General features: G+C 40.1%; 1 protein-coding gene across 2 annotated transcripts in view; it reads left to right on the top strand.

Moving 5' to 3' along the window:
• The first annotated feature begins 251 nt into the window (after positions 1–251).
• Positions 252–14240, top strand: part of KCTD3 (potassium channel tetramerization domain containing 3) — a 28273-nt gene continuing 14284 nt past the window's right edge. Inside the window, exons 1-9 of one of the 2 annotated variants that reach the window (XM_065833865.2) lie at positions 252–691; positions 4727–4780; positions 6105–6150; positions 7510–7583; positions 8022–8080; positions 8270–8350; positions 9060–9200; positions 10320–10410; positions 12845–13035. In XM_065833865.2, coding sequence (XP_065689937.1) covers positions 618–691; positions 4727–4780; positions 6105–6150; positions 7510–7583; positions 8022–8080; positions 8270–8350; positions 9060–9200; positions 10320–10410; positions 12845–13035 — 811 coding nt within the window. In that variant the 5' untranslated portion in view covers positions 252–617. Of the gene's footprint in view, positions 692–4726; positions 4781–6104; positions 6151–7496; positions 7584–8021; positions 8081–8269; positions 8351–9059; positions 9201–10319; positions 10411–12844; positions 13036–14240 lie in introns of both variants that reach the window. The other variant, XM_065833866.2, reaches the window with a different exon arrangement.

The raw sequence follows: 14240 nt of genomic DNA, 5'->3' as shown, positions 1-14240 counted from the left end.
CTTTAACAACACAAAACACAAGAATTCCGCCTTCTTGGCTCCTTCTCCTCCAGGCGTGACGCCGCAACCGGGGCGGGCGGGCTCCTGGCGCCGGCCTCGCTGCACAGGCCGGGCCGGCGGTGACACCGCCCGACACGGCTCCGCCTCTCAGAGAGCCCCCGCCTCGGCAGCCGGGCACACCCGGCCCCTTCCGGACGCGCCCCTTCGCCCGAGAGGCGTTGACTTAACGCCCCAGCCGCTGCTGTGTGTGTGGGTTCTCGTCTCTAAGCATCCGGGTCCGTTCCGCGAACGGTTAGAGGCGTTTTGGCCCACGCCGGCCACCCTCCTCCCCCAGGCGCTGTCGTGTTGCCATGGCGTTTTTCGATCGGCTTGGGGAGGTGGCGCGGCCTGACCGGGCCTGAGCGGCGGGGAGCCCGCGGGGCGGGGGCCCGGCCGGACGCTGACCCTGCCTGCCGGCGGCCGCACAGGGCTGCACGGCCCCCCTGGCCGATCCCCCACCCCCTCCCTCCTCCCCGCCGCCTTCCCCTTACCCCGCCGCTGCTTCCCTCGACTCCGAGGTTCCGGCGGCGGCGGCGGGAGGCGCCGGCGGGCGCCGGCTGGAGCAGGTGGCGGGGAAGATGGCGGGGAACGGCGGCGGCTTCGCTGGCGCCGGGAGCGGGGAGATCATCCAGCTCAACGTGGGCGGCACCAGGTGAGCGAGGCTGCGGGAGTGGCTGCCGGAGGGGGACAGGCCCCGGGTCCTGCCGGTGGGTGGCGGAGCGGGGGAGCACCGAGGGAGGCCGCTGGGAGCCACGCTCCGAGGGGCCGGACCTGCCGGGTTCTCCCCGTGGGGCGCTGCCCGGCTGGTCCGGGTGCCGCTCCGTCTCGCCTGGCACCTGCCCGCGGGGACTTCGTGGTTTGGACGTGGTGCCGGCTCCGGGGGGGCTGAATAAAGATTCCCCCAGCGTGTTGCAGGGGAGCTGAGCCAGGGGCATCTGGAGGCAGGTGCGGGGAAGGTTTGCTGTCCTGAGGGGTGTCTGCCTGCAATGCCTGGGGTTTATAGCTATGTACTTCGGTAGTGCTTTTTATGGGCTCTCTGAGGACAGTGCTGCTTCGGGACAGCTTTGCTTTGCCATCAGATCCATAGGCTTCTAGTGATCAGCCTGTTTAGTAGCCACAGAGACTAAGGTATTGAAGAGAATAAAGAATTATATTGTATTCAAATATATGCTGGAAGTGTGGAATATGGCATACGTAGGCATTTTGGCAGGCTTGCACAGATGATTGTGGGACAGCTGCAGTCAGAATCTGTGTGAATGTTCCTGTCAAAATGCTCAGGCATGAACTCATCCAGATTACCATAGCTAGTGGAAACTGAAGTGATGTGACTTCTTGAGTCTGCACACAACATGAAGCCAGCTATAAATAGTGGTAACTGTTACTACTATTTTAAGAATTTTCTTGCATTACCCAAGAGATGAACTTGTTCTCATAACTAAATTGTATGTTGCAGCCTTTGTTAAAGGAAGGCACCATAAAAATTGTTGCAGAATTCGTTTGTTTTTCTATGATGCTAAGAACCTGGTTCAGCCCAGAGAAGCTGTTTGTCACTTGCAGAGGCAAAGCTCATCTGTAATGATGCTTTCAGGATAACTTTGATGTTGGCTTGGACCAGATTTCATGTTACGCCGAATAAGGTTCCTCATTGAATTCTGTCTCTGAAATTACAGACCAGTTCATCTTTTAGTTTTTTATTACAAGTGAAATCACAAAGATGCTTCAGTCTCATAATTTTAAATAGAACTTACTTATTAAATGACACCACACAGGTAATTATGTAGAGGGCATGAATTGGGGAAGAAATATGCATCCTCAGAGGGCTTGCCTACACAGAGTATGAAGAATAAGGCAAACTAACAGTTGTGTGTATTTCATTTCTAGTTGAAGGTCTAGATTCTTATTAACAATTATCCATTGCATGTAGAGACTAGGAAATGTGTGCATGAACATTTCCATTTCCATAGGGAGACAATGGGCAACGGTCCTGTGTACAAGGTTTTGGTCTTTTGCAAGTGCAACTTCCCTTGTAGTGCCAGTATTCTTTGAAAAATATATCTGGGCCAGGTTTCTCAGCTTGGAAAGGAAGGTGACTCAAAGCTGATAGTGGAGTGGATGATCTGGACAGGAAATGGGAAACCATGGATACTATACACGTTTCCCTGTCTTCAGTGGTTCCCTTTCAGGAAAACAGAAACTTTAAAGTTTTGTTCATTGACTTGTTTGAGAAGAGAAAATCAGCTCTTTCCTCTGTCTCTGACATTAGTTGTACTTTGGAGCATCTAGTACAGAGACCCCAGCTTTCCATGTTCTGACAGGAGGTTCCCACTGCTCACTGGGACTGCCAGAACTTCTCTGTGTGTGGCTGCTCCAACAGTTCCTGATCTCAGTTTTTGTCAATTCGTTTGCTGGGAGCACAAGCCTCTTGCAAGTTCACATTCACAGAAATTACTGTAACACATTTGATGAATCTTCTTGACTCTCTATCTGCCTCTGGTTGTAAGATAAGCGCAATAGACTATGAAATGGTTGTTTTATAACTAACAGTGTGTCTGTTTCCAGTTGCCTTTGTTTTCTTTAAAATAACTGTAGACTGCTATTTGCTTAAGAGTATTTGAGGATATTGCACTGGGTTTGTGTAATTTTCCTCATGCAATGTCTCTGTGACCACCGCATGTTAGCTACATGGAGTTGCAGCTGCACTTACACCTGTAAATGTTGCTAGCCAAGCTTCTTTCTGGATCCTGGAAAGGAGGAGTCTTATGGTTTACATAGGTTAATGTATATATTAAAAGTTTTAACCTATATGTTAGTATGAGGTGTTGCTTACAAGACAGAAAACCCTTGTGCTGTCTAAACCCACTGATAAAGTTGCAAGGAGATGAATGTGGAATCAGTTGATGGCTCTTTATCCTGTCTTCCTTACTGTGTCGCTTGTTCTTCTGAAACATCTTCTAGTACCAGATGTTTTGCTACTAAGCTTTTTAACTGACTTAGGAAATGCTTGAATGGAACCCAGCTGGTCAAAACACCAGCAAAATGTCAATAATGACACCTCTGAATAGTTGACTGTCACTCATGTGCTTAAGTGCAAACATTCCTCCAGTTCAGAGATTGTGCTGTAGTGTATTGAGAAGACAGTACCATCGAGTCCTCAAACATCAAACGTCTGTTTAAAGATCTGCAATATTTTAGTGGTGTCATCAGACTTGTTTATTGCTTCAGAACTAGCTTAGTGTTTATCATTCAGTGTTGTAGAAGCTGCCAGTTAGCTGTGGTTCTAGTACTTTTTCCATATCTTTCTATGTAATGGAAAGTTGTAAAGTATTTAAAGTATAAGAAAATAAAAGTCTTTAGCTTGTGAAGACCTTTAAAAGGGCTGAGTGCTTGTAACTGTGAGGAAAGATGCAGCATCACCCGTGTCTGGATCAATCTTGGATAAAATTGATGTAACTCATTGTTTTCTATTATGCACAAAATATAACAGTTATATGAATTATCCCTTACTCTTAGAGAAGGGTAGTGATATATGTTACTGATGGTAAAAGCTGTGCAAAACTGCAAATAGAAGTCACTTTCCATTTAAGTAGCAAATTTATTTGATCTTTAGTTTTTTTAAATTATTCTTTAGAAAAGACTTGCGCGTGTTTGCACTTTGAACACTGGTACTGTAGACTTTCTGTTAAGAACAGATTTGTTATTGTTACGCTTGAAGTGAGCAGCTAGACAATCCGTTTTTTATGCAGGATGGTAGTTCCATATAGCCTTTGTATTTCTGCCTCTTAGGGGGTATAAAGTAATGCTTTTTGTTTACATTTTTTTTTTCTTCTCCAAATCTGGAAAATACAAGCAGTGAAAACTAGATAAGTTATGATTAAGTACTGTTATTCAAAAAATATTTTGTAATGTATTCCTGTACTATATGTAAACTTGTCATGAAATTTTACTTTGGATTTCCTTTCTTGATTCCCATTAATTAAGAGGTCATCAAAGATTTCCTAGCTATGGTTCTAGTAGGAGGATATATACAGAGAGCTGATGTGGAGCATGAACTCATCGTCTTCCTTCATGTTAAATCAAAACATCATAAGCAATACTTTAATTTGTATTATTCAATAATTTGATTTGGAGTAAATGCTTGCTTTCTTTTAACTGGTATTGTTATTGACTTCCCCTAAGACGGCCCAAATAGCAAAATGGTAAATAATTGAAGTTACTGTAAAATATTAGCTTGAAGCTCATGGTAGTCTTTTGCATTGCAGAATGTAGCACCCTTTTGAATCCTAAGTAAGGGTAACATGCAGTTAATGACAAAAGTAGCACGCTGTTGATAAACTTATATTTTAGTAACTTCTTTTGTCTGTACGGTTTTTTTGTTTTTCTTTTTTTGAAAGCATTGATGTTGACTAAGTATGAGAACCAGAAACTGCAGGATGTTTGGGACAGTGTGTTACAAACAAACATGCAAAGAATGACACTTTCGAGGTCTCTGGATGGGCCTGCTTCATGCTTAAGGACGATCTGTGCAAAGAATGTGCAACCTCTTTGACTCTGTGCAGACATTTAGATGATCTCAAATTTCCCAAACCCATTTGATATCAGCTTTGTAGGACAAATCAAAGAATTTTCATAAAGCGTACTTCCTTCCAGTTTTACAACTGATTCTAAACTTGTAACTTTGGTCTCCTAGGTTCAGCACTTCAAGACAAACACTGATGTGGATTCCAGACTCCTTTTTTTCCAGGTATTTATAATGTATTGCCACATTAGAGAGAGACAAATTATCAGCCATTTAAAAAAAATATATACATGTTCTCAGTTCTTAATTTATGCTGTAAATAGTGTTTTTATTCCTTATGCTTTTTCCCTGTCTCAAGCAATGAGACAGGTTAATTTGAAATAAGCTGTTATCCAAATGGTGTCTTTTATCTTGAATGATGATATGGCAGTTTATGTGTGCTGCAGAGTTGTCACTTTTTAGATGAAGTGTTGTGGAAATAAAGCTCCAAGTCTGCAGGAAAGAGAGATGCCACTGACTTTATTACTATATTGCTGGTTGTGATCTTACTGACCATGGAAGGTAGAACTGTCTTCAGTGTTGTTTGAATTATTGCTGTAGGTTGAATTTAGTCAAAGTTTTGTAGGATTTTAACTTGCGGTACAGGAGCTCTTGGATTATTGAACAGCCTTCTTGTAACTTTTACTACTTCTGTAGAATGTGCTGCTTACAGTTTGTACCCTAGTAGTTTTGTGCTGTAGTTTCTCTGCTTTTATCACACCAATTAATCCCAAACACATAAAAGAAGACCCAAAGGCTGGCAGGTTTGCTTCCTTGCATTTAACTTTTGTGCTCTAGACCTCTTTCTCAGTAAAAGCCTGGCAGCTGACACAGGCAGCATTACCTGCTCCTGTTTTACTGAAATGTTCAGATAAATGGAGTGCCAGGGAAACGTCACGTTCTTTGAGGCATGAAAGGAAAGGCACAAGGAGGAAGTCCCTTGCTGTTCCCTGATCTCTCAGCACTAATCTAAGGAGGTTGTTCTGAAAATCATCCAGTACTGGAAAATCTCAGAGGTAGTTGTCATCCAGACTGGGATGCAATCTTGAAATAAAACTGTTGACATGGTTTAGTTTTCCTCACATCTGTAAAACAAGGTTTTGATGTTGTGTTTTCTACTGATCTGGAGCAAAAGTACTTTGATCTGATGGGAAAGAAACTATCAAATAACATGGTGTAAAAACTCATTCACCCCAGTAAGTCCTTGCAGAACAGATTGTTTACTCTTCCTTTTCACTTGAGCAGCTCTTACTGATTTACTAGATTCTAACAAACTATGCAGTCTTCTGGGTGCCCAGGAAAACTTAGCCTTTCCTTGCTCCTTTGTTCAGGAGGGATACTTCACCATTGTACTGCCTTACCTAGATAGTGTTCTTTGCTCAGCTCTGCATTTTTACCAAAATGCAATGTACAATACACAAATATAGCAATACTCTCAGTCAGTTTGCTCTGTTTTATTTGTGTTACTACATTTCTGGGGGACATCTAATGACCATTCCTTGTGTTTCAGTTTGCTGAGCGGAAGAATTTCCACACTGAAGGATGAAACTGGTGCTGTGAGTAATAAACCTGCTGATAAATTCTTAATTTAATGTTATATTTTCGTTTGGGTTCTCTGCTAGAGACTTGTTCACTGTGGGTGCTAATGGGAGTTACACTGCCTGAGTCAGCTAATGCTTAAAAGCATGGAAAACAATGGGTCAAATGAATTAAAAACATCTACTTTCCTGGACTTTAAAAAGCTTGTTTTGGTTTTTGCCAGTATTTTCTCTGTCACTATTGTATTACATAACCCCTAATGGTAAGTGTTGCAGAAGCCCACATTTAAAATGCTGACAGCACCATCTCTGCTGCAGAGTCCATGAGGATTAATGTTCAATTGGATTTGACCTTTTGTTCATGTTTTATCACTTATTTCAACAGGAGGAAAATACGTGACTTTAAACTAATTTCAAAATGTCACCATGTATTTTCCTTTTCTTGTACTTGATACAAAATATATAATCCTTTTTCTTATCTCAAAGCCTAGTTGGAATACTGTTCATGGTATCAAGTGCAAGAATGACTGGGAGTATTTAATTTAGTTACGTCTAGTCAAGTTTTAAAGATTTTTAGGACAGAATAAAGGTCTCACAGGTATAGCTACTTGAATGTCACGACACTGGTCTGGTCTCCAGACTTTCATGTAAACTGATGATATCTCTGGAATTCTTGGTTCTCATCTTCGTTCCAAAATAAATGAGACTGGAACAATATGCATGTTACTGTACTCATTCTGAATTGTACAGACAATGCAGAGGCAGAATCTGTACTTTTTTTAAACAGAAAGAACTGCTAATTGCTGTATTGCAGAAGGAGGAATAATTTTCATTAGACAGTATTGCATATGTAGTTGATGTGGAAATGTAGCTTTTGTTGGCAAACATACTTAGCAAAATGGCTATTTCAGTCTGTGTGTATGATATTCTTATGTGAAATTATAGTTACAGCAATGTAGTTGAGTGATAGTAAAGCACACAACTACTTAGGTAAAAGCACAGAGGTAGTTGTAATGGTGATAGACTTCATTTAAAAAAAAGTCTAAACTTCCTTTGCTCTTAATGCATTTACTGCATTCCGAACACATGATGGAGAGTGAGAATACCCATTGAACTTTGTGGAGCCTCTAGAGCTTAAATAACATGTTTATTAAGTGTCATCTATTTGCAGCAGTGTTTGTACACATCTTTTAAGAATCTTGAATTAGTGGATGGTAGAAGAATAATGAGAGCAAAGGGGTGGTCCAAAAACTTCCGGTTATGTTTGTCTGCTGACTGCCTCATCTTCCACTCCTCTCTCATGCTCAGCATAAAAAAGCATTTTAGTGGACAGCTGCTCCATAATAATGTTAAAAGTACAGCAGTTTTTCTTTGCAGATATTTATTGATCGAGATCCAGCAGCATTTGCACCCATTTTAAATTTTCTTCGCACAAAGGAGTTAGATTTACGGTAAGAAGTTCTAATTCTTTCAACTGAAAATTAATTTCATCTGATGAATTAGAAAACTTTTTCAAATGAAGATTGTTTAGTTTTACTCAGCTAGTTGAGTGCCTGGTATAAGTAGCTCCCTTGTGGATTTGAGATCATGTCTAAAGAGTATATGTATGGTGTGGCAGAGGCAGAAATGGTAGCATTATATTTTGTTAGTGGATTCTTGTAATTTAAACCGCTTGTGGCAATCTTTTTCTATCGTTGTTTTAATGAAAGATACTAGATATTAAGATCAATTTGAAATCTCACACATCCACATGTTCAATGCATTTGGTGGTAATTCAGTAAATGGGTCGCTCGACGTTCACATTGTGTAATCTAGTTATATGCAAGTATTTATATTCAAGATACTGACTTGCTCTGTGTGGTTGTTTTGTTTGTTTTTTCTTTCTCTAGGGGAGTGAGTATTAATGTTCTCAGGCATGAAGCTGAATTCTATGGAATTACTCCTTTAGGTATATATATATATATATTTTTTAATATGAGGTAATCTCACATTTATTACATAGTAATGATCCACTTAGAAGTCCTGAGCAGTGGTGACCCTGAAGATTTTCAAATTTACTGATACAGAAGGTTATTTGAAATAATGTGATGTTTCCTGGGAAGTGAAAGCTATGGTCATATCTGTTTTTCCACCTTAGTGAGAAGATTGCTACTATGTGAGGAACTGGAACGCTCCTCTTGTGGCAGTGTCCTTTTTCACGGTTACCTGCCACCTCCAGGTATTTTTGTGTTCATGATTTGATGTCGCTTGCAGTCATTTATTGCTTTGGTTTGTGGGAGTGACTGGCTGAGGTAGTTTAGCTGTCAGACTGTTCAGAGAAGGCTTTCCTATGGAAAGATTAAGAAGAATAGTTGAACCGAGCATCGTTCTGATTCAAAACCAAGTCTTTTATCTGTATGCTGTATGAAATGGCGTATTTAGAGTACTGAGCTGAGGGGATGGCATGTTAATACTAAACAGGCTGTGTTTGGTAGCGGACAAAAGTAGAGGTTCTTCAAGTATACTTCAGCTAAATGTTATCAGTATGAAGCGTTTTCTTCTTTCTGAAGGTACAATTGCTTTAGGTGTCCTATGTCTAGATGACATATCAGCACAAATGAGCTTTCCTTAACAATATAAGTACGTGTTAAATTTTTTACTTCTCTGTACAGATGAACACAGTTCATGTGCTAACATGAAGTGTAGGGGATATCTAGCCAATTGATGACAAGTTTTCTGAAGATAGTTCCTTAGATTGTGAATGTGAGCGTGGAGAGCAAAAGCATTTTCTGTTTCAGTGTTAATGATATTGCCTCATTCTTGTAGCAGATGAATTAGACTTTAGATGAAAATGCTCAAGTATTAATCCTGTAGTTTGAAAGTTAATTGATACCTGTTATATTGCTGAAGTTTATGAAGTGGCACAAAACATCTCTTTTCTTTTATAGGCATTCCTAACCGTAAAATAAATAATACTGCTGGGCCACCAGCTGATGTTAGAACTGGTCAAAACAGCTCTGAGAGTGAGATTCATGGAGGTGGTGTCCAACCTACACTTGCTGGTACTGGGGAAGGTACAGTCAGGCTAGGTGAGAAATGTCACTTTTAAAACCAAAACAAATTGTGGAGATGATTGTCACTGGGAAATAAAAACTGAGTGACTGTTTCTTGTTTCACTCTGTTATTCTGTGTTTGCCTGATCTTACATTGCTGAACACTACTTAAACACTACACCCTAAACAGTATTTAAGGCTCGCTGCTGCACAACCAAGACATGAGGTTGAGAGAAAGGCAAATCAAAGTTCTTCATGCAGTATTAGTGAGGCCTCACGCTGTACCAAAGCCATGATAAAAACCAGACAGACCAGTGTCTCTTTGGTCTTTGTTTGGGATCTCCTTCCTGCTCTTGTGCCTCTTTCTTGCTCCTGGTGCTTATCTTGCCCTGCAAGAGTTGAATTTCTAGAGCAAAGGTGGTCTTCAGTTGTTTGACTAGAGTACTTTCCATATAAAATATATGTAACTGTAAATAAGATAAGCTTGAATTATGTTATTTTCCAGCTCTGACTTTGCAAGCAAAATGATACTATTATAGTGTTATGTTTCTGCTATAATTGTGTAAATTGTGGTAGTGTGAGGAAAATCTTTAGTGTGTTAAAAGGTGAATCTGTATCCATGTAATATGAAAATAGGTCTTGGATATGATTTGCTAATTCTTCTTTGTGAAGGTTTGGAAGAGGGCAGTATTGGGGAAAATGAGACACAAGATGCAGTCTCGAGGCATTAGTTCTTTGGCATATCAAGGTTGAGAGCTAACTCAGGGAGAGTAGGACCATAACCATTGATTTCCAGTGCCATCAAACAAAAGAACTTTTACAAAATAAAACAGTGTTTCTTATTTGATAAAATAATTTTTAATCTATTTGACAGGCTTTGAAACCAAGGCGCATACTTGCCTCTTTCTTCTTATGAACACTTTGCATTGTAGTCACTGTGATGAAATGTCTTCTTTCCATATAAGAACTGTAACAGTTTTAAGGATTGTGAGGAACAATGTTGCTAACTAGAATCTAGCTACAAATGTTTGTTCAGAAACTTCATTATCAAAGGTGTTGTTGCATATCCTAGCAGAGAGCTCTATCCTATTCTAGATGTCTCTGTTCATCTTCTCATACCCATCGCTTGACTGACTTTAGCTATGTTGTTTTTAGGATTTCCTGTGGACCCACGGAAAGTCCTAATAGTAGCTGGCCACCACAACTGGATAGTAGCTGCCTATGCCCATTTTGCTGTTTGCTACAGGTATGAATATAATTGATTGTTAGGTTACAGGAATCTAAAAAAACAAATGATAATTTGTTGTGAGTAAAGCAAAAAGTTTGCTTTACTCTGAAATGGCAGTAGATCACATGCGTTGTCTACTTCTATAAATATCAGTTGCCACTTGTGCTCGTGCAAATAAACTGCTTGATAGGAATTCAAATTTTGCTGCTTTTATGGCAATTTTTGGTGTCATTCTGAAAGTAACAGACTACAATTTAACTATTACAAAAGCCTGTTTTAAAGCAGGCTTTTAAAGGAAAGAATAATTTTAAATGTTCTTCCTAGTTATATGGGTTTGAAGACAGTCCTTGAAGTTAGACTATCAAAGAACTTGAAACGGTTAATGGATTTTAGCTACATAAGTGATGTACCCCATCTTCAACTTCTTTTTTTTTTTTTTTTTGACTTAGCAAAACTGTTATGCACTTGCTACTTCACCTGGACAGATGAAAAATGTCTTTAAATGTCTTATTAACAGACTGGCTATTTTTTTAAGATTAGATAAAGATAAATAACATCTTCATGTTACAGAAGCTGTTCTTAGTTTGCATCTGGTAGTCTTGATTTAATTAGTGGCTGTCTTTTCCAAAAGAAGGAAAGGAATGTTTGAACAGGAGCTGTTCCCAAAACCAAATACTGCTGTCCTAGTGTGGTTCAGAAACAGAAGAGAGAGTAAAGAGTGTAATGTGAATAGCTTCTTTCTTTACTGCCAAGCTGAAGCCACAGTTTGCTGCCTTTTTCACGATATAGAATGCTTGCTTAAACTTCGTAACTTAAATCACATCTGACTTGTCTCTTGTGTTCACCATAGCAGTTTGTTCTGCTTTAATTTGTGCTAGATGTGGCTTCTTTTGCTCTACTTAAGCATAATTGGAAACAAGAACATTAATATGGTCTGACTGGACAAAAAGGCAATGATTTGCAATTGTCTTTGTGCTAATTGTCCCCTCCTTAGGAATTTATCTCTGACTGTTTTCCTTGGATGCTGGGTCACTTAAGTGAAAGTGCTTCTTTCCTGCTTGGTAATCTCTTCATGAGACTTGTTACCATTGAACTTAAGTCATTAGTGATGCTTTTGATGAAGCATGTCATACTTGAACGGTTGCTGAAAGAGGACACAGGTCAATATGCCAATTTAAAATGCTGCTTTTCTTCATAATGGCTCAAGGTAGCAATCTTGTTTTGATTTGAATATTTTTTTCCTTCTGGATCTTGCAGGAATTCTAAGAATACAATGGTGGAATTTTCCCTCCTCCATTCTGCTATTATACAGCTTTGGTAAAAGTTTTTTCCCCTCTCTGCTGCATCTTAGTACCTGCTCCTTTTTATTGCTTGACAAGTGAATTTGCCCAGACGTTTTGAATATCTAGTGTTTGAGGAGAACGGCATACACTTAAAGTACTTCTCTCTACCCACAAATTTGCTTATACTGCTGTGCTCTAGTCAAGTGATGTGATTTTTTTAAGATTCTTGTAAGGGTTATATTCATGTAAGGGCAACACCTGAATTTTAGCCAGAATCGCTTCTCAAAATAAGTGGTAATTTGTAGTGGACTCGACAGTGAATCCCATGCAGTAAAATATGAAATATACTCAGATGTTTAGTTTTGTGACTTCCTTTTATGCTTCTTGTAACAGGTATTATTTAAATACGTATCATAATTATTTTAGTAAAAAGCTCTACAGCAAGGCACAATGCATCCTAAAGGTAGTATTTTTTCCCCTTTGAAATATGGCATAAGTCTTCAAAACTTGATAATAAAGCTTGTGAGAATGTGTTGGTTGCACTTAAAGGCTTATGGATATTGCAGTCCTGCTCTTGAGTCTCTTCACTGCAATTTGTTCTGCACATATAGGGAGAGCACAGTGATCCGAGGTACTTCATCTCCAGGCAGGATGCAATGCTGAAATGAAAGAATGGCAACAATGGCAAAAAATACTATAGATAAGTTTCTGCTTTCCATGTTAGCATTCATATAATTTAAATGCTCGGATTCACTGTGCTCTAGCTCAGTTGCAAAGTATCCTATACTATTGCCTAAAATTAAATCAGATAAATTGTGCTTTTCTGGCATCATATAAGTCTTTAAAATTGCACAGGCAAATGACTCTCTAAAAAAAAAAAAAGCTTATTGTCAATTCAGTATGGTCTGTTTACAGTATACCATAAACAGAAAACCTGACTAGATAGCACAGCTTTATGCTGGAGTGTGATTGGGTATCTTACAGGACATGTAAGACACCTTGCCTCTGGAAATTAGAGATTTCTTCTAAAGTCTTATGTGGAACCTCATTCTCTAGCATTTGGCTAACCCAAGCTTTTGGCTGGATCATCCACGGTGGTTCAGGGTTAGGCTGAGATGTCTGTTTCTGAATGTCTAAGCTGCTCCCTGTTCCCTCCTTTGCCTTTCCAGAATTAAAGAATCATCTGGATGGCAGCAGGTGTTCACGAGTCCCTACCTGGACTGGACAATTGAGCGAGTGGCTCTCAACGCGAAGGTGGTTGGAGGACCTCATGGAGACAAGGATAAGATGGTTGCAGTTGCCTCAGAGAGTAGCATAATTTTGTGGAGCATTCAAGATGGTGGTAGTGGCAGTGAAATTGGTAACTATAATGCCTTGGTGGTTGGGGTGTGTGGGTGTAACCAGAAAGAAGTCTGTGACCTTACTTTGAGGTGTGGATGATCAGCAGTGTTTGGTTGTTGGAGCGATAAAGAACTCAGCATTCCGATTCAATGTGAATCACGCAAAACCATTTATTACAGAAACAAGTCTCCTTATATGCGCAACTATTCTCTAATCATGCGTCCACGCTCCAAGCGTGGATTCGCTAAATGAATATCATGGGCAGTCCACACGCTGGAGCCCCACCGATGATAGGTCTGACGACTCACGCCATGCTGAGGCCCTGTTAATGAAGAAACACCCCTCTTTCTCACAGCAGATTCTGTTCTCAGCTTCTCAAAGTGGCCTTGACATTCCTTTGGGCCTGACTAATTCAACAACATATCTCCTTCTAACGAAACCCCTCCACATTTGGTGATGACAAAATGGCACAAAATGACAAAACAAGCTACAGTAAGCAACACATTGGAGCATATTAACTCTCTTCCCTGTCATGCTAGAGGAATCCTTTCTCAAAAACAAAATGATGAATAATAAGAAAGTAGCCTATTTACTGAACAGATACTAAGTAATACTAACTAATACTTACTGTTTAGTTCAGCTTGAGTTTTTGTGTGAAGATGCAAATTAAACTTTTCCCTGAACTTGCATTTGAATCTACATCATAGCACAGAGGAACTAAGGTTCTGAGATGGAAAGCTACCACTACTGAGAGATTCTTCTCTTTTCTTTCCTTTGTAGTCTTAAAGCCCTATTGTTGCACAGAGATGATGAAAAGGTTTCAGTTCTCTGCCAAATGTAGTTCATAAATGGAATTTGGAAGATGAAAATGCCTTCATTTTATAACTTACGTGTCTAGATAGGGAAAAGCACGCTCGACTCCCCTAAGCATACAGGAATTGCTGCTTCTGCACCTTGGCGCTGAAGGACACACAATTAGGAAGGCTTTAGAAACAACAAGAAGACATTTTCAGAAGAAAACATTCCTTGGTACTGATATGATAGCTTGTCTGATTCACTGTCATTCAAATCCAAGGCAAGTTTGGGAGACAGTGAAGGGAACATTAATAGGAGCTTCCGCTAGCCTAATCCCTGGTATTATGGCAGTAATGTCTGTTTCCTCTGGCAGCGGATACTGATAACAAAGTATGACAGCAATCTCCTTATGTGAACGCTTTTCTCTGA

Source organism: Patagioenas fasciata, chromosome 3 (genome assembly GCF_037038585.1).
Source record: "Patagioenas fasciata isolate bPatFas1 chromosome 3, bPatFas1.hap1, whole genome shotgun sequence".
Classification (NCBI taxonomy): Eukaryota; Metazoa; Chordata; class Aves; order Columbiformes; family Columbidae; genus Patagioenas; species Patagioenas fasciata.
This window is presented reverse-complemented; position numbering and strand designations above follow the sequence as displayed.